Source organism: Microcebus murinus, chromosome 9 (genome assembly GCF_040939455.1).
Source record: "Microcebus murinus isolate Inina chromosome 9, M.murinus_Inina_mat1.0, whole genome shotgun sequence".
NCBI classification, from domain to species: Eukaryota; Metazoa; Chordata; class Mammalia; order Primates; family Cheirogaleidae; genus Microcebus; species Microcebus murinus.
In genome coordinates this window covers 44,177,921-44,205,697 of record NC_134112.1, presented here as the reverse complement: position 1 = coordinate 44,205,697, position 27,777 = coordinate 44,177,921, and the positions used below count along the sequence as shown (strand labels likewise).

The 27,777-nt window shown below is 38.4% G+C and overlaps 1 protein-coding gene across 1 annotated transcript in view; it reads left to right on the top strand.

The window, feature by feature from the left end:
• ASB4 (ankyrin repeat and SOCS box containing 4) overlaps window positions 1-27,777 on the top strand; it is a 59,956-nt gene that overhangs the window by 14,837 nt on the left and 17,342 nt on the right. The window contains exon 3 of the mRNA XM_012757183.3: window positions 26,214-26,704. Within this exon, the coding sequence (XP_012612637.1) occupies window positions 26,214-26,704 (491 nt within the window). The remainder of the gene's footprint in view (window positions 1-26,213; window positions 26,705-27,777) is intronic.

The following is a 27,777-nucleotide window of genomic DNA, read 5'->3' as shown; positions in this document are numbered from 1 at the left end:
CCTGTCAACAGAGGGAGACTACCTAGAGATGGGAAGGAATGAGGAGTTTGGGGATAGTTTGAGCAGCGCTCCCTATAGGCTGACACTAGTGAATTAGGCTCACAACAATCAAAGAGAAAGAGTGGGAAGTCCATTAAAGATTTACTTACTCTTTAGAGCCATAGCATTAAAGGCCGAATTCACGAAGAAAAGAAAGATAGATTGGTGAAGGCAAAAATGTTCAACTCTGGTGTGACAAATATCATAAAGGCAGTCATAAAAGGCAGTCATAAAACTGGGGGAAGAATTTGAGACTGTATGACAAAGGGTGAATATCCTTAATACATAAAGAAATTTTAAAGTTAAAGTAAGGACGTTAACAACTAAGTGAAAAACAGAAAAAAAAAAACAGTAAAAAGAAGGAAAAAATAAAAAAGATATAAAAAGAAAAAGAACAAAATAATAACCATATAAACTACAGATAAAGATATGGCATAGTGATTGCCTTCATTGGTAATCAGTAACATCAATATTCAAATAACAGACACTTTTTGTTTATTAAATTAAAGGGGAACAGGAAAGATAATAATACAAACACACAGGGAAGTGCTCTCATATACTCAGAATGTAAATGGGTATAAACTGGGGGACAAATTGACAGCACATATCAAAAGCTTAAAACCTTTTTTAACTCAGAAATGCCACTTCTAGGATTAGAGACAAATTTTAGGTAGGAGGACCTTTTGACGTGGGGCTGTCGTTTATTTAGGGCCTCAAATTCAAACATTTGGTATTAAGAATTTATACATAGAGTCAAAGAGATAACCCAGAAGAAAGGAAAAAGAAGATATTTATCATGTAACTTAGAATTGTGCTTGGTCACATGATCTGTAGTACACTAGACATTAATTTTTCCTAATTAAGAATTTTCACAATAATGCAGTTATAGTATATTTTATTTTATATTTTTGTCTTAGATGTTTTGATTAGTTAAGGAAAACATTTAAAATATACCACAATTTAATATATATATATATAGGCACTTTTTATTTTTAAATATATTTAGAGTTTTAAAAAAATTGCCTAATTTCTTTTTGCCCTCAGAGAATCATTTATGTTTCTGAAAAACTGAAAAATACTTACATATCTAATAGGAAATTTCACGTTGTTACTGCCATACCATACAGACATTAAAAATGATGTTGTAAAAGAATGTTCATTGACATGGAAAGGTTTTTAAAAGCAGCTTATGGGACAGTATGACCTGTATAGACTTATATTTCTAATAATTATATATGACTACACATATCAGAAAATAATATCTAAATTATCAGAGTCAAACTTGATACTATAACTAATGTTTTTTCAAAAAGGAAAATCTTTTACTTCAGAGCCTTACTCCTACGATAATATTTTTTTAAGCTTGGTAGCTGGTAAATACATCAATAAGAAAACAAAACTGTAAATCAGATAATTGGGGAAAATTTCACCCATCTTATGGATACAGAAATAGAAGAAGGCAAGTGCCTGCAGGTAGGTCTATCAGTCTGGAAACTCTAGAGGACTGTGAGCATCTTGCATTGCCTCCTTTGCAATTTTGTGTCCTTAGCCTCTTGGACAGCCCTTGGCACATAGAAAGTGCTCAATAAATGTTTACCGAGATTACTGACAGATCCGGGAATGGCTCCAGGATCCCTGAGTGCATGGATGGGACCTACTGCCATCTAATAAATGCAAACTGTTAGGTCAATGGTTAATGAAATGCTGCTCTTGGTCAGTTTCACCCTCTCAGTCTCTAGGGATATAGCTGAGGGCTGAATTTTCTCTCTTTTGGATTATGTCATTGGTGCTTTGGGGGAGAAGTCACATACATCACTCTGAGGCTGGACAGAGGGAATTGAGACAGCACACAGACAAGGAAAATAAGTAAGGCTAACATTAAACTCAGGGCCAGAGAAGTACATTAGAGGAAGAACCAATGCCATGGCAACTGAAACTCAATGTAATTTCATTTGCTATTTAATGGGCTCTTTGTAGAAAAGTGCTCTTTGTGGAAAAGGCTAATTGAGGCCAAAAAATTGCATGCAATTTTCTCTTAAAGTATATTCCCCTCTTTTTTCAGTGTTGCAGAGCCTGCTTTGTCCCCATGCTGGATTTTGTCTGCTATTTTTCTGTTTGCCTTTCTACTTAACGCCTCCATCTTCTGGCCTTTGTTCCCTTTGGTATTAGTATAATAGTGTTCATCAGTTGAGAGGGCTTATTTACCTCTGCAAAACCCAGTCCTATCCTTGAATCCTGCATTTCCCTATGAATAAAGAGAGTCAGGGCAGGTTTAGCTGTCTGCTAAGCAGCATATTATTTCTACCTATTCCCTTTCGTAAGAGGAAAATGAAAGCTGCTTGCTTCCCTCTGCATGAAGCAAATCCTGACAGTAGGAGGAAAATTTGTTACTGCAGAAAAGCCATAAAAATTCAAATGTTTCCTAGCAGAATGTAGCATGAGGGCAATGTAAAGGAGACCATGCCTTTTAAAAGACTGTCCCCTGCTACTTGGTGTGACAGTGACACAAGTCACCCACATGTTAGGAAATTCCCTGTTCAATGAGGTGGAACATAGTAAGGCAAGATGTCATTGGCCTTCATTTTAATCAGGAAATAGATATGCCTGCTGGACAAACCCCTCTCTCACCACCCCCATTGCCTGCCATCTTTTCATCTCTTGTGTTATGCGTTGTCATTGTAATAGCACAAACCTGACCATCTTCATTGTTTGCAAACCACCCTGAGGATTTTTGCTACATCTGCTATATTGTTGCTACCACATGTACAATATGAATTTAAATTTTCATCAACTCGACATTACTTATTACATTTAATTTTAAAGGAAGCTTGCCTTTACTCTAAAAAATTGAAAGCCAAAAGTTCTTGTCATATATAGATGGTACCAGCAACAGTAAATAACAGGCCATGAAATTCTTGACCTGCATCTGCTCAGAGATGAAGCCTCTCAGATGGCAGAGAATGATTCTAAAAAGCCTCATCTTTTTCTGACCACTGCTTTTCCCAGAAACCTTGTTTGCCTCTAATCATTCTGCTCTGAATAAGTGAGCTTGACGTTAGTTTGCAGACCCTAGCTTACAACCAGACAGCAGGTATGCCAGCCCTGTAAATAATGTCCCATGTAAAATCACTCCACATTTTGGGAAACACAGTTTTAAGCATGTGCTTTATAACGTTGATGGTCTGTTTAGTGGTGAAATTTTAGAAGCATCCCCTTTAGAACCAGGAGTAAAACAACTTTTCTGCTCTTAGAATAATCTCTTCTGTCCTGTCCTGGAGGGACCTGTCCTACCCAGCACAAAGAGAAGAGAAAAAGAAATAATGTATTAAGTATAATATTGTAATGTATATAAATAATGAATATTGGAGAGAAGGAAGCAAAACTGCCATTATTTAACACAAAGTGTGTGCCTACAAGGAAAACCCAAGAAAATCTACCATCAAATGGTTAGCATTTGTGCTTGAATTCAGCCGAGGTACTGCACTTAAGATCAATATACAAAAATCAATTGCATTTCTGTATACCAGAAATAAGCCGCTCAAAATTATAATGTGAGAAATGATATATTTATAATCTCACAAGAAGTTAAGGGACCTAGAATATATATTTAACAAGAGGTGGAAGAAATATGAAAATTGTTTAAAAGACATTATGTTGATACCATATTTAAGGTTTATTATGAAAAATATAGTGCTTGATTATTCTTTTCTTGGAAGTAACCATTTTTATTTTTTTTTTAGCTGATGAGTTTGATGTTTAGTTCCATATTGCTAAATAAACACCATTTATTCATCCATAAAAATGGGAAAGAATAAGTAGCAATTTAAATGGTTTTATGATCATCTATTGATTTATTGATGTGGAAGATGAGGATCTGGCTCGTTTTTCTCCATCTGCAGCTACCACCTACGTCCTTTCCATTCCCCGTCCTTACAATATGGTTACATTATAACTATGAGGCTTGTAGTAAACTAGGATATTTTTTCCCTTTTTTGTGCAATGTTTTGTTTTCTCTGGAGTAAATTGTCTGACTTTATCCTTTTGCTTCATTTCCTAAGTACTCACTGTTATTTTAGTTCCAAACATTTTGCCAAGAGTTTTCATCTTTTCTGAAATATTTAAACTCAACAAGTATGTTATCCATTTTATTTTCTTGAAAAAGTTCCTCCCAGAGCCTTCAGACATGCTCCAATCAGGCCTCGTGTGATGTGCATCTGGTGTCCCACTGTTATCCGGAGTCCCCACTCCCCCCCCCCATCCTGGAAGTCCCCTTTTCCTCTCCCCTATGTTGTATTTCTCGTTTCTTGGATCCCAATTCTTTCTAAATCTTGGTTTGCTGTCCATTTGGGTTGAATATATCCTCTAGTTGATTTCTGAGAAGGTACATGAGACCACACATGCCCTCAAATGCATTAATTCTGCCCTGACTTGGCACAGAATACTAGATTCACAGCTATTTTCTTTTAGCATGATGAAGACATTGCCCCATTACCTTCTAGCTTCCAGTACTGTATCTGGAAAATTGAAAGCCATTTTTATTTCCTCATTCTTTATATGTGACCTGTTATCTTCCTCTCTGGGAAGTTAAAAAAATTTTTTTTTCTTTTTTTTAATTTCGGCATATTATGGGGGTACAGATTTTAAGGTTTCCATAAATGCCCATTCCCCCCTCTCCGCACAAGTCTGAGTTTCCAGCATGACCATCCCCCAGATGGTGCACATCTCACTCATTATGTATGTATATACCCACACCCCCCCCAAATTTTTTCTTTTTTAATTTTGTCTTTGGTGTTCTGAAATTTCACAATGATCTGCCTTGGTGGGTTTATCTTCATCCACTGTACTGAGCCTTTTCAACCCCCAAATGCTTGTCTATATGTTCTGAGAAATGTTCCTGAATCATTTCCTACATTAATTCTTTTCTTCTGGTTTCCATATGCTCTCTTTCATGAATTGCTATTTGGATATTGAACCTCATGGACTGTTTTTCTAATTATCTTATATTGTCTCTCCCATTTTACATTTCTTTATCTTTATGCTCTACTTTCTGGGAGATTTAGTCCAGATTGTTTTTCTCCATTTTTATTGTTTCTATCTGCTATATAATAGGCTTTCCTTAGATGTGTTATAATCCTTGGCTATCTGCCCTATATTTAAGATTGAGTGACTAAAAGCTGATTTGGAGTCTAAGTGTCTAGGTAGAGTTTGTTGACTGTTAGCTTCACTGCAGGGAATCTGGTTGGACCTTTCATATGAGGAATCTCTGACATCATAGTATTTTTAGTCTTTCTTTCTTTTTGTCCTTAGACTAGTCAGATTCTCCAAAGAAAAACCTAACTAGCTCCTTCCTGGAGGGCCAACGTCTAATTTCAGGTGACGAGTAAAGAGCAAAGGCTGGGAATGCAAATATAGCATGGTTACTGTCTGTAATGCTCTGCCCTCTCCTCTTGGCCTAGCTAACGTCTACTCCTCTACTCCTTAGTTCAGACTTTAATTCTGAAGACCATTCTTCCTTAATTTTCCTAAACTCAGTTAAGTCTCTGTGCTATATTCTGTATACTCATAGCACATTGTGTTTTTCCTTTGTGGCACTTATATTTTATCTTTTTAACTCTTTGATTAGTATCTGCCTCCCTCACTAAATCATCAGTTGCATGAGAGCAGAGACTGTTTTGCTCAGCATAGCACAGTGTGTAGTACATATTGGGTGTTGATTGTTAAAAATTTATTGACTGTCCACCAATGCAGCAGAGATTGAAGACAGAAGAGAGAGCTGGGATAATTTATGGTGTGAGGGTTCAGAGAAGTTTGGGAAATGAGAGCCAAAGCAGGTAGAGGGATTGGCCCTAGAGAAGAGAACCCCTGCTCCATCTCAGCCAGAGGCAAAAAAGGGAAGGGATGGCAGTTGGTGTGCGTAGTACTAAGGCTTTAAGAAAGTTTTCCATTTGAAGGGTATTTATTTTCTATGCAAAGTAAGAAGTGAGGAGTTCTGGGAGTGAAAAGAGAAATATAAAAGATTTGAGGAAAGAAAGAGGTTTGAAATAATTATGATAGAGAGTGGGAAAATATGTTAAGCGGAGAAACATTAAATTAGCGGCAGGCCCGGGTGAGTTTTCACGTTTGACTTTCTGATGGTATCAGTTTGTACAGGTGGTACGGGTGGTTCTCGCCACCCAGCACACACTTGCTTGGGTGCAGGCATGGAGCCAGGCGATAATTGGGCTCACTCAGGGTTAGGGCCACGCATAGTGCCAGGTAGGTACTATGAAGAGGTGGAGGGAATTTAAGGTTTTGGCAAAAGGATTATTGACATGATATACTAGGGAACTGCGCTGGATATTGAAGGAGAAAAATAAGGAAAATCTAACGGACAAAGAGAACGCAGCGTGGGGTTCTAACGAAGCCCAAGAATAATTGTAGTGGACATTGAACAAGCAAGATACAAAGACAGAGGGTTATGGTCAGGGAGTTAACGATTTCTGCAGACCGATCCATTTCAGGCAATGACTCAGTCCGCGTGTGACTGTGGGTGGGAGTCACCACGTCAGACGGTAGGAGAAAGTCAAGGAAGAGAATGAGATGCAGAAGCGGACAGACCAAGGCACTGGGGGGCGGGGGTCATGAGTGTGGTTGTTAAAGACCCTAGAAGGATGGCAGATTTGTTGGGAGAGGAATAATGTGAGTCACGTGCCAAAATCTTCCAAAACAGATGGGGAGATAAACGTATTCAGGAAGGAGGTTAGTTGGTATAGCTGAAAAAGCAGAGCCCTAAAGAAGCGGGGATGTTCTTTTTATTTATTTTTCGAAGAGAATTAGAGAGTAATTGGAAGCAGCAATGTGGAGTCAGATATATGAAAAAGGACACCCAGCTATATACTGCAGGCCAGAGTTAAGCATCCTACATCCGTTGTTTGAGCTCAGAACAGAGCAAAGCTAGTTTGGTTGCCATGGTGACCAACGCCATGTCTCCGGGCTCATTAATCCTGTGTTCCAAACTAAGCACTTAGCAATAGCTTCTGAATAAATGCAACAAAGCTCTGCATACTGAAAAGGGCAGATTCATGTTAAGCAGGCGAAAAAGGTTTTCAATTTCATTCATTAAACTTGAGTAAATAATTTAATATCTTTGTGTATCCATCCTCCTAGCTAATGAATAAGGATAAATGCTTAATGGAAAATCTTGCTTAATAAAGTTAACAGCATCGGCTACATATAAAGAAAATTGATATTGCCAGTATATATGCATATGAAGGGGAAAATGGAAAAGAAAGTATCATATATTAAAGGTCTACGATATGGACATATCAGGTGCTTTAAAATAAAATGTTTCATTTAATCCCTGCAACAACCATGTGAGATATACACTATTCTCCTCACTTTATAGATGAGGCATCAGAAATTCAGAGAAGTTATATAAGGCCCCAGTTTACACAGCTTGTGAGATTCAAGCAGGTCCAAGTCTATTTGGTTTGAGTCTATGATGATCCCACTATGTCTTACAGAAAATTGTATACTGCTTACTCCTCTGGGACATTTGGCTAATTAAAAAAATTATAAGAAAAGTTCATGCTAAGGTGACGTGATGTATAAAAGAGAAGTGTAAATGCTGTGTCAGAATTCCATTAGCCTGAAAAAAAATTTACTCCATAAGATGTTTAAAAAAATTTTTTTTAATATGAGAAAGCAGCTGAGTATATTAGAAGTGTGTTTAATCAAAATACATGAAAAACTGTCCATACTTCTTCCAAAATGAACCCCACCAAGGCAATTATTTATCCCCACTTTGTCATTTCCTAACATGAAGAAGGTTGGGAGTTGCAAAGCAGGCTCTCAGTACAGAATTTGATTCTTTCCTTCTAAGTACAATGCCTTTATTTGAGTTTTCTGGATTTGTTCCCACAAAGGTGTAGATAAGTGATTGAAAAAGATATATTAAAAATCCCTTAATTCATTTTCATTAAAATTAAACTCTTTAATTAAAAGCAACACTTCAATCAATTTCTAATTTCTGCCTCCAACAATGTGATACAGCAAGGTTTAGAACAATAGAAATAACTAGATGTAAGTTAAACGCCCCTGTCACTAAACTAAGCTATTAACAACTTTTTTTTTCTCCAAACACTAATTGTTTTGGTGTCACCTATAAGACCATCCCAGATCTATTTTCTCAAATTTGGGTTGTTTATTGCTGCCCAAACTATTCCCAAGTGTCTTTTTAGAGGGACTAATCCCAGCCTTCTTTTCCCTATGTTAACATTATAGGTTTCTTCCTTTAACTGGCTCTCTTGAGTTTAAGTTCTACTCTCAAAAAACCATATATGACTTGTACTCTGAGTTTTCAGTCTGGGTGTGTTATCTTTGTTTGATAACTAGAAACATCTAACACCCAAAATTGAGGGATGAAATTTCCTTGGGCCTATTCTACTCTTTTTTTTTTTTTTTTCTATCAGCACTTCTCTACTTTGTTTCTTAGTTAGGGGAGCCTGGATATTATTATCCCCCGAACACTTTAAACACCATTTAGCAAAAGGTATCAGGTTTATAAACAGAAATGCAAGTGTTTTCTTTGTAATCTCTGTAAGTAATAATTTATGGAAGATAATCTAAACAATTTTGGAAAGAGACTCAGGGCTCAGATATGGAGGTAAGACGGTTAAATCAAAAAGAGTCTCAGGCTCCAATCTCAGTTTTCCATTAAGCTAAGCAAGAAGACTCACACATGGGGGAAAGAACAAAAGCATCAGAATTGGAAGCTAAGAATCAAGCATTCGCCAGCTTCCCGAAGACATCTTTACTAATTGGAAAGCTAATGGGAACAGAATAACAGGGAACCCCTCTCTTTTCAGACAAATCATCTCCCTGGCAGTCAGGAGAGGTACTAGGCAATCCTTACCAAGATCCACCAAGGGGTAACGGTGCTGGGGAGGCCCAGTTAGGGGGTTCATGGGGAGCAAATGCCCCCAGCCTCAGGAACACTCTTCCAGAGGGCCACACCAACCAAAAAGCTGGTGGTAAAAGTAGGAGGGACATTCGCTTCTTGCAAGCAAAGTTGCATTAACCTTAGTGGGAGCAGAAGGAAGAAACGGCTAAGAGCCCTGAGGAAAGGTGGGCTTGGACTTAGTAACGACAATCGGACATGGCATTTCTCTTGCATGCCTGACGCTTTATCTATGCTTTCACTAATTCTTGAAACTATCCTATGAGGTCAATATGATTATTCCCGTTTGCACATTAAAACACTGAGCTTGATGGCCGGGCGCGGTGGCTCACGCCTGTAATCCTAGCTCTTGGGAGGCCGAGACGGGCGGATTGCTCAAGGTCAGGAGTTCAAAACCAGCCTGAGCAAGAGCAAGACCCTGTCTCTACTATAAATAGAAAGAAATTAATTGGCCAACTGATATATATATAAAAAATTAGCCGGGCATGGTGGCACATGCCTGTAGTCCCAGCTACTCGGGAGGCTGAGGCAGGAGGATCGCTCGAGCCCAGGAGTTTGAGGTTGCTGTGAGCTAGGCTAACGCCATGGCACTCACTCTAGCCTGGGCAACAAAGTGAGACTCTGTCTCAAAAAAAAAAACAAAAAAAAAACACTGAGCTTGAGACAAGTGGCTGAATGGTGAAACTAGGTTTTGACCAGATGACCTCAATGCAGAGCTTATCTCGTCCACTAGGTGGTGCTGCTTTCCCTGTGCTAGTTGGAGTCCCGCGGGTGATGTAAACTAGCCTTAGGACTTTGCTGTGGCCTTTTCCCGTGAACCTTATCTCCACTGCAGACTGGACATGTCAATCAACAAGCATACCACTCCTCCAGCTCCTTCTAGAACTGCCTTGTTCACTGCCCCCGATGAAGGGGAAGCTTAGATTGCTAAATTCTGTAACACTTGCTCATTCCCTGCCATAACCCAGTAGACTAGGGATAGTATCCACCCAGGACTGGCCAGTGGCTCACACATGGCTTGATAGGAAAAGATGAACTCATGTGCAGTGCTTTGGAGTGTAGGTTCTAGAATAAGAGTGCATAGGTTCAAATCTTGACTCCCTCATTCACTGCCTACATAAATGAGGGCAAGATTTAACTTTTTTGAATCTTAGCCCTCATCTACTAAATGGGGATATTTGGTAATAATCCAAGTTAATTCTAGGGAACTCCAACAAGGGTTTATGGATCATGTATGGCTCTTTACCTCCACACCTGTGGACCTGTGTAGGCATACATCTTTGCATTGTCTAGAAATGCATTTCCCGAATTCCTCCATATTAAATGCTGTTTCTGGAGCTGTTAATAGGTGTTTCAAGAATACCTTCGTCAAATAAATTCAGAAAAATCCATGTTTAATTAGATAGATTTCCTCACCATAGAACTTCTCAGAATCTTTCATATGCTAATGTGAATTGTACAAAGGTATACAGAATATACACATTTATTTGACCACAGAGCTTTTATTTTTTAGTGCATCTTGCAACAGTAACATGCCACAGAGCAGACCTTGAGAAATGCTGGCTTAGAAGAATGAAAGTAGGACTTATAGCTAGAAGAGAAAACTCACATTTGGTGTAGCAAGAATTGCACTTAACTTTGTGTATATCAGTCCAGTTTCCCTCCTGAGGGCAAATTCTATCACTGTAGTAGGAAGAATAATGATCCTCCAAAGGTGACTATGTCCTAATCCCTGGAATCTATGAACATGTTACTTTATATGGCAAAAAGCACTTTGCAGATGTGATCAAATTAAGAACATTGAGATAGGGAGATTACCTTGGATTATCCAGGTTGGCCCTGTCTCCTTGAAAATAAGTGGACCTTTTCTGGCTGTAGCCAGAGGAAATGTGACCATAGAAGGAAGGTCAGGGAGGTTTGCTGTGAAAAGGACTCCACCTACCATTGCCAGCTTTGAAGACGGAGGAAGGAGGCTGTGAGCTGAGGAATGTGGGCAGCCTCTAGAAGTCAGAAAAGGAAAAGAATGGAATCTTCTAAAGGGCCTCCAGAAGGAATATATTCCCATTGAGCCCTGATCTTAGCCTGCTGTATTAGTCAGAGTTTTTCCAGAGAAATAGAACCAATAGGATATGTGTGTGTGTGTGTGTGTGTGTGTGTGTGTGTAAAGAGAGAGAGAGAGAAAGAGAGAGAAAGGTTTATTTTAAGGAATTGGCTCATGCAATATGGAGGTACATCGCCAAAATCTGCAGGGTAGCCCAGCAGGCTGGAGATGCAGGGAGAAGTTGCAATCTGCTGCCAGAATTCCTTCTCGCTTATGGGCTTATGGGAGGCCAGCCTTTGTTCCATTGAGGCTTTCAGCTGATTGGGTGAGGCCCACCCACATTAGGGAAGGCAATCTGTTTCTAACTCGAAGTCCACTGATTGAAATGTGAATCTCATCCGAAAACACCTTCACAGAAATATCCAGAAAAATGTTTGATCAAAATATCTGGGCATTGTGGCTCAGCCAAGGTGACATATAAAATTAACCATCACATCCACTGAGACCTGTGTCAGATTTCTGACCTATGGAAGTTATAAGGTAGCAAATTTGTGTTGTTTTAAGCCGCCCAGTTTGTGGTGATTCGTTACCACAGCAGTGAGAAGCTAATACACTCACTCTCTACCCACCCTAAGCGTTGCCATCTGCTGCAATGCTCGTCATTTCCTTCTGAGGACTTGGTCACCCTTCTCTCCGTTTGGGTCTATTCGCCCCGTTCATTCATCATCCAGGATAGCTTTTGATGCTGGCATAGATCACGAGGCCAAACTCACCCTCACACCTCCTTGATCCTCACAATTCTAACAACTTTCATCTTGCTCTGGGTCAGCTGTCCACTCACATAATCACACATGGCCCTTTCCATTGCTCCAGTATTTTCTCTTCCTATCTCTTCATCATTCCCTCAGTTACACCATATCAGTTCTTCAATTTCATAGTGAATTCGGTTCTTTTTATACAGGTCTCCCAGCTCCTTTTAGCAGCATTTTCTTTCCCTCCTCAGTCTGGGATTCCTGGTTGATAACTTGAATTACTGTCTCACCCACATTATATTATAACTTTGCCACAGTAGGGTACTTCTGGGTTAGCACAGACATGGGCTATTATACCTTTTCCTATCTAATATTAAATTGTCTATAAAAGTACATAAGAACTTACCAAAAAAGCCTTTTAGTAATAGCTAAATATATGAACAAACCATAAACCAAAGAATGAGTGAAATTTCTATTAATTACATTATCGAAGAGAATGGATTGAGATGTACATTTTTGATGAGATGCCACATGCTCTACCCTCTTAAAAAATGGACAGACAGCCCCCCAAGAGTTAGAGAAATAGATTGATTCACATGTTCAGCATCTTACTTCAGGGTACACAAATTTCCCTTTCCTTTAACTTCTGGCTTAGCACAGACCCAATTTGTCAGTCTATATTCACTTACAACACAACTCACAGAAGCCACGTGTTAGGAATGAGAAAAGATACTGTATTCTCAGATAACTAGTCACTGCCTGTCTTACAGACCTCTCAGTAGTGACGATGGTAAAGAGAAGTCCAACTTTAGAGTCCATGGAAAATACTCCCGCCCAGTAGAGAGGGAGCATTACCGTGACAACTCAGGGGAGGATAATTCTGAAACTGCCTTTCTGTAAGAAACACGTGAAACATTTTGAAGACTTCTGCTTCATTCCAACCAAACTTCGAAGGGACTTGGCCTCTAGGAGGCTTAACGAGATAATGGGCTGAAATGCAAAGGGAGCTGGGGGAAATAATTTTCCCTCTTCCATTCAGCTCGGATGCTGTGCCAGACCTTTATGTAGCCATACCTCTAGTTCCACCGGCTTGGGACCTAGACAATATCACACCTGGGTACCCCTGTGTGTAACAGCTGTGATACTGAATTAGCAGGAAGCCCTTCGCCAATGGCCCACTTCCTGATACGATCCCCAGCAGAGACTTAACCTCTGTTCAAGAAATTGCTATTTCTGTGAGCCACTGGCTGTAGAAAGAACTCAGGTGTTCCCTCTGGGCTAAAGGACTTCTCATTCATCGTCAAGGATGCAGAGATGGGCTTCGTCACCCCTGCTTTTCAGGCTGCTGCTGCTGCTGCTGCTGCTGTACCAAGAAAGGGAGGCTCAATTGTTGCTTGACTAATTCCCTTTCATGTAATTGGTTTCTGCTACCCTAATGCTGCACCTGTGCCACTCTCCTTCCTGCCATGTCATCTCACTGTCACTCCAGTTCTGCCTCTGTTCACCTCCGCCCCTGGGGCAGGTAAGGCCTCCTCTTGCTCTGAGTCCAGAACAAATGGGATTTTGTCCCTGGGTAGAGAAAGAAGTCTTTATTCACTTTCTTCAAATTTTTACCCTTTTTTTTTAAAAAAACAAAAACAAAAAAAATCTTCCTCAGGGTAATCTCTTTTTCAGTTGAATGACAATAGCAGCATTCATTTCCTTCAGCAAAAACACCTTCCCAATCACAAGATAGGTTCTGACTTGATGAGCCCAACAAAATCCGCACGAAATAGTTTGATAATGGCACATTTTCCAAAGTCTGAGTCTTCTCTATGGCTACTTTGCTAAGTTTTAATAAATGTTTTGTTTTTTTTTTGGAATTCAAAAGATAAAAAATAAAATAAGTATAAGGTGATTGAGCTCAGTGCCCGCAACTTGATTGTTCTCTAATAGCATGTCCAGAAAGCTATCTTTTCTTTAAGGTTGAGTAAATTAAAAGTAAACACAATGATAAATAAACATGGGCTCTGTGAAAAAAATCTGTCTCCCAAGGGATGATAAGCAATATTCTGAAGAGTTGGCAGTTAAGCTTTGATATGAAAAAGATTTGCTTCAGGAGACAGAGGGAAATAGTTTCTGATATTTGCTTCCTGTTTTCGATATGTTTTTGTTTTTTTTTTTTAAAATACAAGTAACTATTAAAGAAGAAGAAACTTGTTATGAGAGTAGACCAAGTGTAAAATAGTTTGGTTTAGGAGGCATTTATAAAGCCAAGCTGTTTTCCTACTTCTTCCCTGACCTTCCTTCAGTCTCATTTTCTGGATTTACCACTCTATCCTGTGTTTACATGTTAGCACTCCCCAGGGCTCAGTCGAAGATGCCCTTTTCCCATCTAAACGCAAACCTGGGTGATGCCATCCAGTCTCGTGGCTTCAGGTATCATCAGATGGCCGTCACATCCAGATTGGTGTCTCCAGCCTGACGCTCTGCCCTCAACTCTAGACTCCTCTATCCAACTATTAATATATTTAACTCACCTCTTCTGGATGCTTACTAATCATCTCAAATTTGCCATGTCCACAATGAAACTGTGCTTCCTGTCCCTACCTCTGTGCTCTCCAACTTCCTATTCTCAATAAACAACAATTCTGTTCTTCCAGTAGTTCGAGGCAAAAGCCTAGAAGGCATCTTAGTTTCCTCACATTCCCCTCACATCCCACAATAGCAAGGCCTGTAGGTGCTGTCACAGTCTATCTCCAGTCCCACCACTACAAACCGCCTACGCTGTGACCACCCTACTCCAAGCCTCATTATTTCTCCCTGGACGATGATAATCAACTTCCAATCATTTCCCTACTTTCACGCTTTCCTCTTTTGCAGTCCACGCTCCACACAGCCAGCCAGAGTGATCTTTAGAATAGGTAAATCATGGATGGTCACATTAAAAGCCCAGATTTCAAAACTATGTACTATATCCATGGAACAAAATTGTACTTGTACCCCCTCAATCTATGAAAATAAAATTTAAAAAGGGCAACTTAGATTATTTTACTCCCAGATATGTGCCTGCTTACTTAGAATATGGTCTGAAATCTTTTCTGTGATGTCCCTTGAGCCTGGCATCATCTGGTCCTCGGTTGCCTCAGTAATGTTATTCCTACCACCTGTCACTCACCTCTGGTAGTGCTTGTCTGAACACACTAAACTTGTTCTCATCTCAGAGCCTTCAGGCTTGCTCTGGAAAGCCATTCCCCATGATCTTCAGTCGCTGGTAATTAGTAGGGCTAAACAAATATTTGTTATGCAACTGCCACCACAATGAAATTTAGCGCAAACATTTCACCACTCAAGGAAAACCTGTTCTGTACTCTCTAGAGATCGCCTCCATTTTCCTCCAATCCCTGTTCCCAGGCAACCACTAATGTACTTTTTGTCTCCATGTGCTTATCTATTCTGGGCTTTACACATAAATGGAGTCATACAATAAGTGGTCTTCTTGTTTTAAGAAGCTCAACTTGTTATTATATATCTTGTTGGTTATACCTGGCTTCTTTTACTTAGCATAAGATTTTCAGTGTTTCTTGAAACAATGAAATAAAAATGTTTTGGTACTTCATTCCTTTTTATTGATGATTGTCCCATTGTATGGATATACATTTCATTTATCCATTTGTCAGTTTTGGTTTATTATGAATAATGATGCTACAGACATTTATTTACAAGTTTTTGTGTGGGCATATATGCTTATTTCTCTTGGGTATATACCTGGGAATGGTAGGAATGCTGAAATTGCTGGATCATATGGTAACACCATGCTTAACTTTGTGAGGAAGTGTCCTCTTGCTTCCCAAAGTGGTGGCATCCTTTTACATTCCAACCATCAGTGTACTAGGATTCCTATTTTTCCACGTCCTTGCCACCACTTGTTATTATATATCTTTTTGGTTATAGCCATGCTAGTGAGTATGAAGTAGTATAAAACTATGGTTTTGATTTGCATTTCCACAATGGCTAATGGCATAGAGCATCTTTTCATGTGTTAATGACCATGTGTATATTTTTTGCAGAAATGTCTATTTTTCTGTCTATTATTTGTCTTTTTACTATTGAGTTGTAATTGTTCTTTATATAGTCTAGATATAAGTCCTTTAGCAGATATATGATTACTCATATAATTTTGGGAGTTGTCTGTTCACAGGTAAAATGAAGAGGGTAGCTATGATTGCTCAAGGAAGTTATGCATAAGAAGCACAGGGAGCAAATGGTGACACCCAGGGTGAAACATAACAATTTAAGAAGTGAGAAGAAGGGGAATCATAGAAAAGTCATCAAGGAATAGCCACAGAAGGAGCAGAAAGCACTCCCAAAAAAGCTGAAAGAAGTAATATTTCAAGGAGTCATCAACACCACTGGATGTAGCGAAGTGTAGTAAGATGAAGGATGAAAAATGTACCTGGGAGTAATCAGTTGGAGGCCACTGGTGATCTTTGTCAGAGCGGTTCCAGTGGATTTGGGGGGACAGAGGCAGGATTTGATGGACCAAGGAATGTATGGGTGGTGATAAAGTTAGTGCACAAAACAGAGACCACACTTTCAAGAAGTTTGGCCAAAAGGAGATCAAAAGAAACTGGAAGGTAGCTAAAAAAGGAAAACAGAGTTTATAAAATAAAGGCTAAGAGTCAGTGGAAAGGGACATGTTTGATAAACAGTACAGAGAAATTACTTGTTGAGCAACATACTACTGCTGGCCACGTGATCGACTGCAATGATGGAGATGCTGGTCTTGAATTAGAGGAGAGAAAATGACACAGAGAAGGTAAAGGTGGCTACTGAATCAGTCAGCATCTTAATTTGTTTGTTTGTTTCACTGCAACCCACAGAAACTCAACTCAATTTAGCTATGGTAAAAGTCACTAGTGTTCACCAATATCTACTTCTCGTCCCCTCCAGGCTCATGGAGGACCACACTTTCTAGTCCCCTTGCAGGTCAGCAGGTATATGACTCTATTAGCTAATGACATGTGAACAGAAGAAATAAAAGTCACTTCTAGGCTTAGGCAGTAAATAGCTCACACAGGATTTTTAAAGTCTATTTCTACCCATGGTAGTGTGTGAGGGGGGCAAACTTCTGGAGAAATGATGAAGCCATAAGACTAAGACTTGGATTCCTGAGAGATCAAATAGATGACATTGGTTCTGGATTGCCACCTGGAGCTACAATGTCCTATGTGACAGTGAGAAATAAACATCTGTGGCTTTAAGCCACTGACATCTGAGTCTTGTTACAACAACATAATTTAGTTTATCCTGATTAAATCCGAGCCTAAGGAAAAATTCGACTATATTAGCACTCAGGGGAGTGTTGAATGACCTAGCTAAGGCTAACATAGAGTTGAAACTGAGCAACTAGAACCATTTACTGAAACTCAGTCCACCAGGGTGGAGATGTATAAACCTTTAACAGGGAATCCACTGCAGGGAGGACTGATGAGATTTCTGGTGGTAATAAAGCAATCTGTCCAAGAAGATTTAGGAATTGTGAGTGCAAATGTGTTGAATGGGTCGTGCACTAAGGTTTTGCAGGATGATGTCAGGACAGACATAAAAGACAGACTGAGCCACATACCGGTGTCTTCAGTGAAAATGAGAGTCACAGGGAGCACGTGAGGTTATAGATAAGAAGAGATAAAGAGTAACCTCATTGAGTGACATAGCCTTAAAGGATGAGGTACACAAAGGTGAGGAAGCAGTGGCTCTTAATCATCTAGAAGAAAATAGTTCTCAACTACAGGTCCTAGAGGATGTGAGTATTAGAGAAACGGAACCTTAGGGGAAATGGCATTTCATTTAAACTTTCATTTGAGACAAGACTATGGAAGATACAAGAAAACATATTTGCCATAGAATGTAAAATGAAAGGGCAAAATTGAAGATAGAACAAAGCAGTCAACTGAAAATATGCTTTGGTGACAGTTAATGACAAACTTGACACTGTAGAAAATTGCATCCTTGAGAAAGAAGCAGACGTGAGAAACAGTTCCAGACATGTAGAGAAAGAAAAGCCCTGAATAGGAAAAGGAGACCTAACCTTTAAATAACAGATGTTTCTAAAGGATGCTTACTGTTCATAATGAGCGACACAATGTATGTAAAACTCTTAGTAAGTGCTTAAAAATAGCAGACATTTATTAATATTTTCATAAAGGAACACTGAACAAACATGTTGTCTTTTTCTTACCTGCACAAAAGCCAGCCCTGATGTGGTTTTGAACTGAGGCAGGTATAGTTCAAGTTGATAAGACCAAGTGTAAACTCACAGGGGTCAAACATCTTAGATAAAATAAGCAGGTAAGGAGGATTCTAAACTTTTATCTGAAGTTGGTAAATTGAATCAATTTTTTTTCTCAAATCCTTAATATTGAACCATGTTAGTATTTTCTCCATGTTTCCTTATGTTCTTACAAATGTTGCAGGCCACCATGACCAATGAGACAATACTTTTCATCCTATCTTACTGCTTTTTCTAAGAAAAGCATATTTTTTAAAGGTGATGTTAAAAAAAAAAGCCATGAGTAATCTACCACATTTTCATTTATACACATTTGAGAAACAGCTTTAAAAAGTTGTGAGAAGTGGATTTCTTATCAATGACCATAACTTGATAATTGGTGGGTGATGAACATTTTGAGGCAAAAAAGGTTTTATAATTTTCAGAACGCAAAGAAATATTTCCTTTTTGAATATGACCAATAGCTCAAAACAGGATGGAAGAAAAAACGTTCTTATCTAAAAACATTGATCTGTTTGGAGATGAAATGGGTAGTCTTGGTTCTTGACAAAGTTAATTTTAAAAATCTAAATCTAGATTAATTCACATTGTATGCCTGCATCAAAACATCACATGTACCCTATAAAGATATACAATTATTATGTACACATGATAATTAAAAATTAAAAACATCTAAATCTAGACTAGCTTTAGTAAAATATGAACGTTCAGTGCTGGGGTATTATTATATCCAATGATATGGTGCATCCCTGAGTCAAGGAATAATTTTAATTCTGAGAGTGTCCCCCAACAGGGGCAGCTCCGCCTCTGACAGGGTGGTGGCTTTGCCCTGCAGGATGTTTAAGGAAGTCATGGACAAAGGGAGCAGAAACAAAACACACCGTTAGCAGCTGTTCAGCTGATCTCTCTCCACTTCATCCAGCTGTCTGAAAGACTGAACAAAGTGCAAACAGTCAGCACTTTGTCTAAAAACTCAGGTTTATTGGAGAGTGTACAAAGAAATTAAACTGGTAGAGGAGTCAAAAAGACTCCGTTCTTTCAGATCTAACAGAAGGCTTGGATCTACTTGATCTAATAGAAGGCTTGGGTAAAACTGCACCCATCCAAAATAAATAAGCTGAGAGGGTATTCAGAAGCATACCGAATACAAAGCAGACCAAATACAAAGTCCTGCCCGTTCCTTTCCAGTCCCAATTTCTATACTACACTTTTATTTTAAAAGTTTATTATTTAGCTTTTCATTTGCTTTTAATTTATCTGAAATGCAACACACGCTCCCACTCTTCGACCCCCACTCTTACACACTTGAGATCTAATTCATGCTTTTATAACATTGTTAGCCTTTAGTTCCAATACTTTCTCGTTAAATAGTCCATTATTTCTCCACCGCTCCATCTGTCATTACAGATGCTTTCTGTAAATAGGTCTGTTTCTAGGCTCTGCATTCTTTTTCATTGGTCTAGTTGTCTCTCCCTGAATCAATACCACACTATTTTAATTACAGTTTGCTCTGATATTCGGTAGATACCAAACTACCAAGATTTTTTTTCTTGTTTTGGAATACCATTCATTATGGCAATGACCCTCTTGGTATTTGAATTACAATACAAAACACCTGTATCTGTTCTATTATAATGAACAGCTGCTCCAATTCTGTGTGGCTAGCCCCCTTCTTCACTGTATTTTCTTTCATTCTCATTCTTTTCATTTCTTTTTTCCAAAATGGACTTGTTATTTTTGCTCTTTTACTCTTCTGGGGGGGAAGAATCTCACGTTTGAATTGCATGGAATTTATAAATTAATTCAGAAGAATTGTCATCCTTACAATAATGAGTCTTTCTATCCATTAACACAGTAAAACTTTCCATTCGTTTAGGTTCTTTGTCTTCAATAAAGTTTTTATAATTTTCTTCATAATGAACTTTTATATATCCTGAAAAATAAATAAGAAAAGTACAACGCAATGAAAAATGGGCAGAGGCTATGAATATACAATTCTTACAAGAGAGATTCTATGGCCTGTAAACATACCTCCTGGTAACTGGGGGAATACAAATTAAATAAAAATACCATTTCATATCATCTAGTCAGCAAACATTAAAAAGTTTGAGCGTATCAAGTGTTGGAAATGATTCTAGACCTTCATGCTCTACCAATGGACATTTAAATTGAGCAACCTCTGATGAGTATAATTTAATGTAGTTGAACATGTTCATAGGTTACTTCCCAGTAATTCTATTTCTCTTGCTCAGGTAACTACTGCACAATTTGAAAGGGGTTTGGTATTGTGAAAAAGTTAAAACAACTTTACTGTCCTTAGTAAAGGAATAGCTACACTGTGGTTTAATATATAGTGCAATTCAGTTCGGGAGTTAAAATTTAGAAAAACCAGTTCTCCACTCAAAAACATAATGTGACTGATAAAAACCGTTTGCAAAAGTGAGATGTATTAATAATTTATATAGTTTTTAAAAACACACAAAATATATTTTTTATTGATATACATATGAATAGTAAAAGAAAAAAATTCCAAGCAATGACAAGCATCAACTTTAGAGTAGTGGTTATTCTCTTGAAGAAAGAAAAGGAAGAGAGAAAGGAGAAAAAGGTTAGGTTTTTCTATAAAATGTTATCTTAGAAAAAAAAAAGAAAACTAAAGCAGCTGAGCACGGTGGCTCACACCTGTAATCCTGGTGACTCAGGAGGTGAGAGGTGAGAGGATCTCTTGAGGCCAGGAGTTTGAGGCTGCAATGAGCTACGATTATACCACTGTACTTCTACTTGTGTAACAGAGCAAGACTGCATTGAAAGAAATAAAGAAAGAGAGAGAGAGAGGGAGGGAGAGAAAGGAAGGAAAGAAGGAAGGAATGGAGGGAAAAAGAAAGAAAGAAAAAAGGAAGGAAGGAAGGAAGGAAGGAAAGAAGGAAGGAAAGAAGGAAGGAAGGAAGGAAGGAAGGGAGGGAGGGAGGGAGGGAGGGAGGGGAAGAAAGAAAGAAAGAAAGAAAGAAAGAAAGAAAGAAAGAAAGAAAGAAAGAAAGAAAGAAAGAAAGAAAGAAAGAAAGAAAGAAAGAAAGAAAAAGAAGGAAAGAAAGAAAGGAAGGAACGAAGGAAGGGGAAGAAAGAAAAAGAAAGAAACAAAGAAAGAAAATAAAACGAAAGCAAACATGGCAAAAAATATTTGTTAAATATAGGTATGGTATATAGTTGTCTGTTATATTTCCTTCTGGATTTTTCTATATGTTTGAATATTTCATAATTCATAAAAAATCTTAGATCTGGTGTTGATGTAATAAAAATTTAGGTATGGTAGCACAACAGAATTCTAACTCTTTTTCATATATAAATACAAAATACTTTTGAATTTTAGATAAATATGGTCATTTACAGAAATGCAACTGCAGCTTAAATCAAGATGAGGTTAGACTTTGACTTGTTCAGAACTTTACCAAAATTTTTTCTTGTTTTAGAATACCATTCATCACGGCAATGATGCTCCTGGTATTTGAATGAGAATATAAAACACCTGTATCAGTTCTATTATAATATACAGCTGTTCCAATTCTACACATGGATTCAAACAAATCACTCTTTCATTATGCCATCTAGGATAGTCTTTCCCAAATATTAACACAATGAATTTCACATGACATCATTGAAATGTATTCATATTATTTATAACAATCACAATTTTTCCTATACACGTTAGCTAGGGCATTATGTTAATTTTTAAGAGATAATGTATGAAGGTAGGCGACATTATCTATGGACTTCACTGCAGCAGGGAAAGCTGCGTTTGAGAGAGTTAGGAAGCACCCATCTGGGCTGGTCGTCGACTTAGCTCCTATCTGCACCAAATAGGCTCTTCAAGAAATGAAGGCCACCAGGACAGGGAGAGAAGGGAGGCGCTTAGGGACGTGCAGTGGGGATGTGCATTCCTTGAGTCTGGGAAGATGGAGGGCTGACAGTTTCTGCAGTGATAGATACCTGCTGCCTGCTCCCACACTCCTGCAGCACTTGGACGTCACAGAGCTTGGGGGAAGTGGATGCTTGGGAGAGGACAGCTCTGAGGGCCACCTCCTAGCCTGTAGGGCGTAGCAAAGCCCAGCAGGTGGAGCCACAATGATGACTGATCATGGAGGTTCAGCCAACCTAATAAATGGGGACTTGGAGGCAGTTTAATGTTTTCTTTGGAAAAAAAAAAAAAAGGAAATATGGGATCTTATAACTAGGATTCATGAAATTAATGCTATCAGTTGGAGGTAATGAAAGGAGTTTGTCATATCGTATGGGAGAACAGGAAAAATTCAATATTAACAGCACTATGTTGAAGTCACTGCAATCTTAGCTTAACTTTCCCTACAACCCCTTTCTGTTCAAATTCTTATCCCATCTCTCCCTTTCCTCCCATTCTCAACACACACAAACCTCTGTCTCCTTTGTCCACAGATGAAATTTGAAAATTCTTGTTCTTTATTATGCAGAACAAATTTCAATCTTTACCTTACTTGCTACCATTCCAGACTACTTCTGGAGACCCTACTGCATAAATTAAAAGGTTCATGAAGGACCTTCTCTCATTAAAAGTTACTTTACCCTAGAAATAATTAATGAAAATTGTTGCAAATATTTTACAGGATATAGTTTACAGAGATGTAAAGAAAACTTATTAGGGAAACAGACTATATTTCCACACAGAAGGATTCCATATTATAAGAATGTCAATTCTTCGTAAATTGATGTGTACACCAAAATAAGGTCCAGGTGAATCAAATGTTAAACATTTTTTAAAAATAAAAAAAAACTAGATCATAATTAATCTGGATAGTGATGCAACCTTTGAGAGGACTAGGAAGGCCATTCTAATACAAAAGAAAAAAACAAGAGTAAGTTTGACTATCTAAAGTTAACATCACTGTATTTAGGAATAACCAAATAAACGGGTTAAAAAGCTTATAGCAATTATAATAGCATAACCTTACATCTTAATGAAGAGCTCATAAAAATGCAAACAAAGCAGAACGGTTTCAATATATAAAGAGATAATGAACCAAATTTGGACAATTAACTAAAGAAGAAATAACACTAGTTAATAATTACTGAGAAAGTGTCCAATCTAATAATCAAATGAATTCACATTTTAAAAAATAAGAACATTTTTTACTAACAAACTACTAAGAAGTTTTTTAAATGTATGATATACCAGTGAGTGAAATAGCTAGTCTTGTGCATCAATGAGAAAGATATAACTTTTGGCAATTATTCATAAAGACCCTTATCATAGTTTAAATGTTTTAGCTTAATAACTCTATTTGGGGGAAATTTATTCCAAGGAAGCAATCCTAAAATTTACGTATAAAATTATTAATTGTAGCATTAGTTATAAGATTAAAATTTTGGAAAAAAATTACACATCCAACAGTAGGGCAAACTTACTCTATGGAGTAGTTGTTTTAAAATGGTATCTAAAATGATTATATAATAACATGGAAATACTTAGAAATAAAAAGCAATTAAAATAATTCTAACTTAATCGGTAATTGGGGAACGCATTCAAACAAAATGAGGTATCACTAAGCACCCACCAGGTTGTCTAAAATTAAATAGACTGAAATACCAACGTTGACCACAACATGGCAGATGCAGGGATTGGAGGGATATATCTACAAAGCAAGGAACACCAAGGATTGGCAGCCATCACTAGAAGCTGAGAGTGGTATGAAACAGATTCTCCTTCAAAGTCCTCAGAATGGGTTACAGTGAGCTCCAATCGTGCCATTGCACCCCCGCCTGGGCAACAAAGACAGACCCAAAAAGAAAGTCCTCAGAAGGAATCAAGCCCAGACACCTCAATTTTGGACTTCAAGTCCCCAGAACTATGGAAGAATAAATTTCTCTTGTTTTAAACTACTTTCCACGTGGTACTTTGTTACCACAGCTCTTAGAAATGAATACATTGTATTTTCACATTAAAAGAAAATGTTTTAAAAGGTCCCAAGAATTTATGTTTTTGGTCTCTAATTTCTTGAATAAATCACAAAAATCTAACATCAAAAAACAGTCAAATCATCCTACTTAATATATTCCCTGGAAAAGTTATACTGAAAGACACAATTCAAATACAAAAATAAGGAGCTCCTATTCAGAAAAGGAAGCCATGTAGCATATTTAGTTGTACTATGAGGTCAAGGATCAATTGTAAATGTCCAAGGACGTTAAAAAATAAAGGATGTGGTTTGTTCCAAGTTGGCCTGTAAAAATTTCATCTTGACCTTTTGATTTTTTTTCCTTACTGGAAATTCTCCAGTGTCTGAAGTGACCCTGTACATGGCTTCTGGGAAGATGTTCTCATTCATTCCATTTCACTCCAGAGCAAAGAATAGCTAAACTGAAATGAGACCTGAACTCCAGGGCAGAATACTGATGAACACAGATGGCTCCGTGAAAGACGATCTTTGGTTGCAATTCTACTTTCTGCACTTAGGAATCCAGACACTCTCAGAGTTTACAGAGCAGTGTGTTCTTGGAAACCTCACTGTGGGAGCTGATTTCGCAGTGGTCCCCAATCTTTTTGGCACCAGGGACTGTTTTCATGGGAGATAATTTTTTTCTGCAGACTGGGGGCAGGGGGGGATGATTTCGGGATGATTCAAGTGTATTGCATTTATTGTGCATTTTATTTCTATTAGTATTACATTGTAATATATAATGAAATAATTATAACTCACCATAGTTTGGGGACTGCTGTATACAGGATACTGAACATGCTTGTAGGATTATTGCCTTTTTCAAATATGATCAGGGGATGATATAAATAAGGGCATAAGGGACCACTACATTAAGGACAGATTTTAAAATTAACAAAACGCAGTGTTATTTTTCTACTACTTTCTAGTTTTCATATACTGACAAAGTACAGAAAAAAATTTCCTCCAGAATAATACTAATGAGGTAGAATAGAAGAGTGATAAGGAATTTTAAAGCCAGACTGTTTATTTTCAAACCTTGGGTCTGCTGCTTACTAGCTTGGTGTATGTTTGGCCAGTTATTAACCTAAGTACAAATTTCTTCATTTGTAAAATTAGGCTAAAAACTACACCTAGTGCGAAGGGTTGCTGGGAATATTCAATGAGGCAAGGTATGAAAAGCATTTAACTTAGAATGTTGCGTGTGATTAAATGCTTAATAAATGTTAGTTACTGGCAAAATAATAATAATAAAAGTCTCTTTGTATTTGTACTTGAAGTCCCTATAAACATTTCCAGTAGAATTGATTATAGAGTTGGCCCCCTAAGAATCATTTGGTTCATTCCATTAAATTAGGCAGAGAAGGAAAATTTCAGCTTCTCAGTTTGACCATTCTAGTACTTAACATTACCAATCAGAAAAATAAAATTCACTCCAGTTTCCTGGTCTGTTAAATAAGCAGGTTGGATTAAGTAATTTCTAGGGAGCTTTCCCAGCACAAAATTCTTATTTCTAACATTCTTGTCAACCATACATCAAACATCTCGCAGTCCCTAAGTCATTTTCTTTCTTTCAATGAGTATTTCTATTACTGCTTGCACCCCTTTTTATGACCTTTACGCTAGTTTGGTGGCTAAATGTTGTGTGTGCATGTGTTTATCATTGTGTGTTCCAAGGAACCCTCATAGACTTAGGCTACCCTTATACTGTAGCCAAAGGGCTGGCCATTTCCATACTACTAGAGTTTAGTTGCATAACCTTTCAGGTTCACCAACTTTGAAAGAGAAGAAAAACATTATTTTGTGAAACATTCAAAACAATTGATGGTTTTAAAAGCCACTTTTGTGAGCTTCAAAAGTTGAGATATAACACTGATTTTTAACAACATTTCCTATTTTATTGAGAAAAGCTATTTAGTTATAGAAATCACTTGATATTTCCAAATCCACCTGGGAGTAAGAACTGAAATTCAGCAATGCTCCAGACTTGTTGGCAGAAATCCTTTGTTCTTCCTCTGGGTCCATTTTCTAGCTGTCCAGGAAATGACAATGTTGTTTCAAAGGAGTGACTTCCACAAGGCCCAGAAATGGAACCTGGGGGTGCAGGGGAGAGGTTAAAAGAGAATCAGGGACAAAAGTCTTGTTTAATGAACTTTGGGAACAATGACAAAATGTTTCGATAATCGTCTTCCCCGATTACTGTTCGTAGGGGCAAACGTGAATATGAAGACCAACAATCAAGACGAGGAGACGCCCTTGCACACGGCTGCCCACTTCGGCCTCTCGGAGCTGGTGGCCTTCTACGTGGAGCACGGGGCCATCGTGGACAGCGTGAACGCCCACATGGAGACCCCGCTGGCCATCGCGACCTACTGGGCCCTCCGTTTCAAAGAGCAGGAGTATAGCAGGGAGCACCATCTCATCTGCCGCATGCTGCTCGACCACAAGGCCGAGGTCAACGCCCGGGACGACGACTTCAAATCTCCCCTCCACAAGGCAGCCTGGAACTGTGACCACGTGCTCATGCACATGATGCTGGAAGCCGGTGCCGAGGCCAATCTCATGGATATCAACGGCTGCGCTGCCATCCAGTACGTGCTGAAGGTCACCTCCGTGCGACCTGCGGCCCAGCCTGAGATCTGCTACCAGCTACTGTTGAACCACGGGGCTGCTCGAATATACCCTCCACAGTTCCACAAGGTGAGGCTGTGCCCAGTGGTTGGTTTAGTTAGCTGAGATTCAAATGGTAGCTTGTTCTCAAATCTGCTGGTAACTCAAGCTTGTTTGAGGCTTGAGTCCTGGGCCAACCGACTCTGATTCTCTTTTGACCTTCCGTTTACACACCTGACTCTAGCTCTCTTGTCCTGGTCCAAGTTTGTTTGCAATCTGGGCCCAAGAGCTAGAAATGAGAACAAGAGAGGCAGATAATTTTTCATGTTTTGTGTGAACACTAATGAGCTGGTAGTGGCTTCCTGGGGAATGGAGTCTGCCAGAAAGGTGAATGGTGTCAGACAGGTACATACTTATCATCTTTTAAGCAGAATGTCTGATCTAAAGATAACTCAGCCTGCATCAGAATGAGTGAGCTTGTACACGTGAAAGAGCCACACGATTTTCCAGTTTAATGAAAGCTAACATTTATTAAGTACTACTAATTATATGTATTTATTTATTTTAATTTTTAATTTCAGCATATTACAGGGGTACAAATGCTTTGGTCACATAAGTTTCCTGTATATTTATTATATATGGTGAATAGAGCACACTGTTACAAGCGTTTAGTATTTCTTAATTAATTCATTTAATTCTAACAACAATCCTACCAGGTATATATTTTTACTATCCTTATTCTACAGAAAAGGAACCTGAGGCAGAGTAGTTAGGTAGCTTGCCTGAGTTCCTGCAGCTCAGACGATCTTAGATAATTTGGTTCCAGCATCTATTGCTGTAATATCACACTGTGGAGAGTCTCTTTTTAACAACATCGATTGGTAATCTCTGATGGGCTGGCAGGGACCAGATGCTAACAATATTGATGTGACTGAGGCATGGCACCTATCCTCAATAGCTTACAATGGAGTGGGACAGATAAACAAATAACGAGATAATTTTAATATGCTGCGGTAAATGATAAGGTAGAGGAATAAAGTGTGCCATAGGAGCACAGAGGAGCATTTTGTGTAGGGATAATGATGGTCATTAATTTGGAAGCCGAAATGTATTTTACCTTAAAATAAACAAATCAGCTAACACTGATCCTAGCGTCTCTGTCA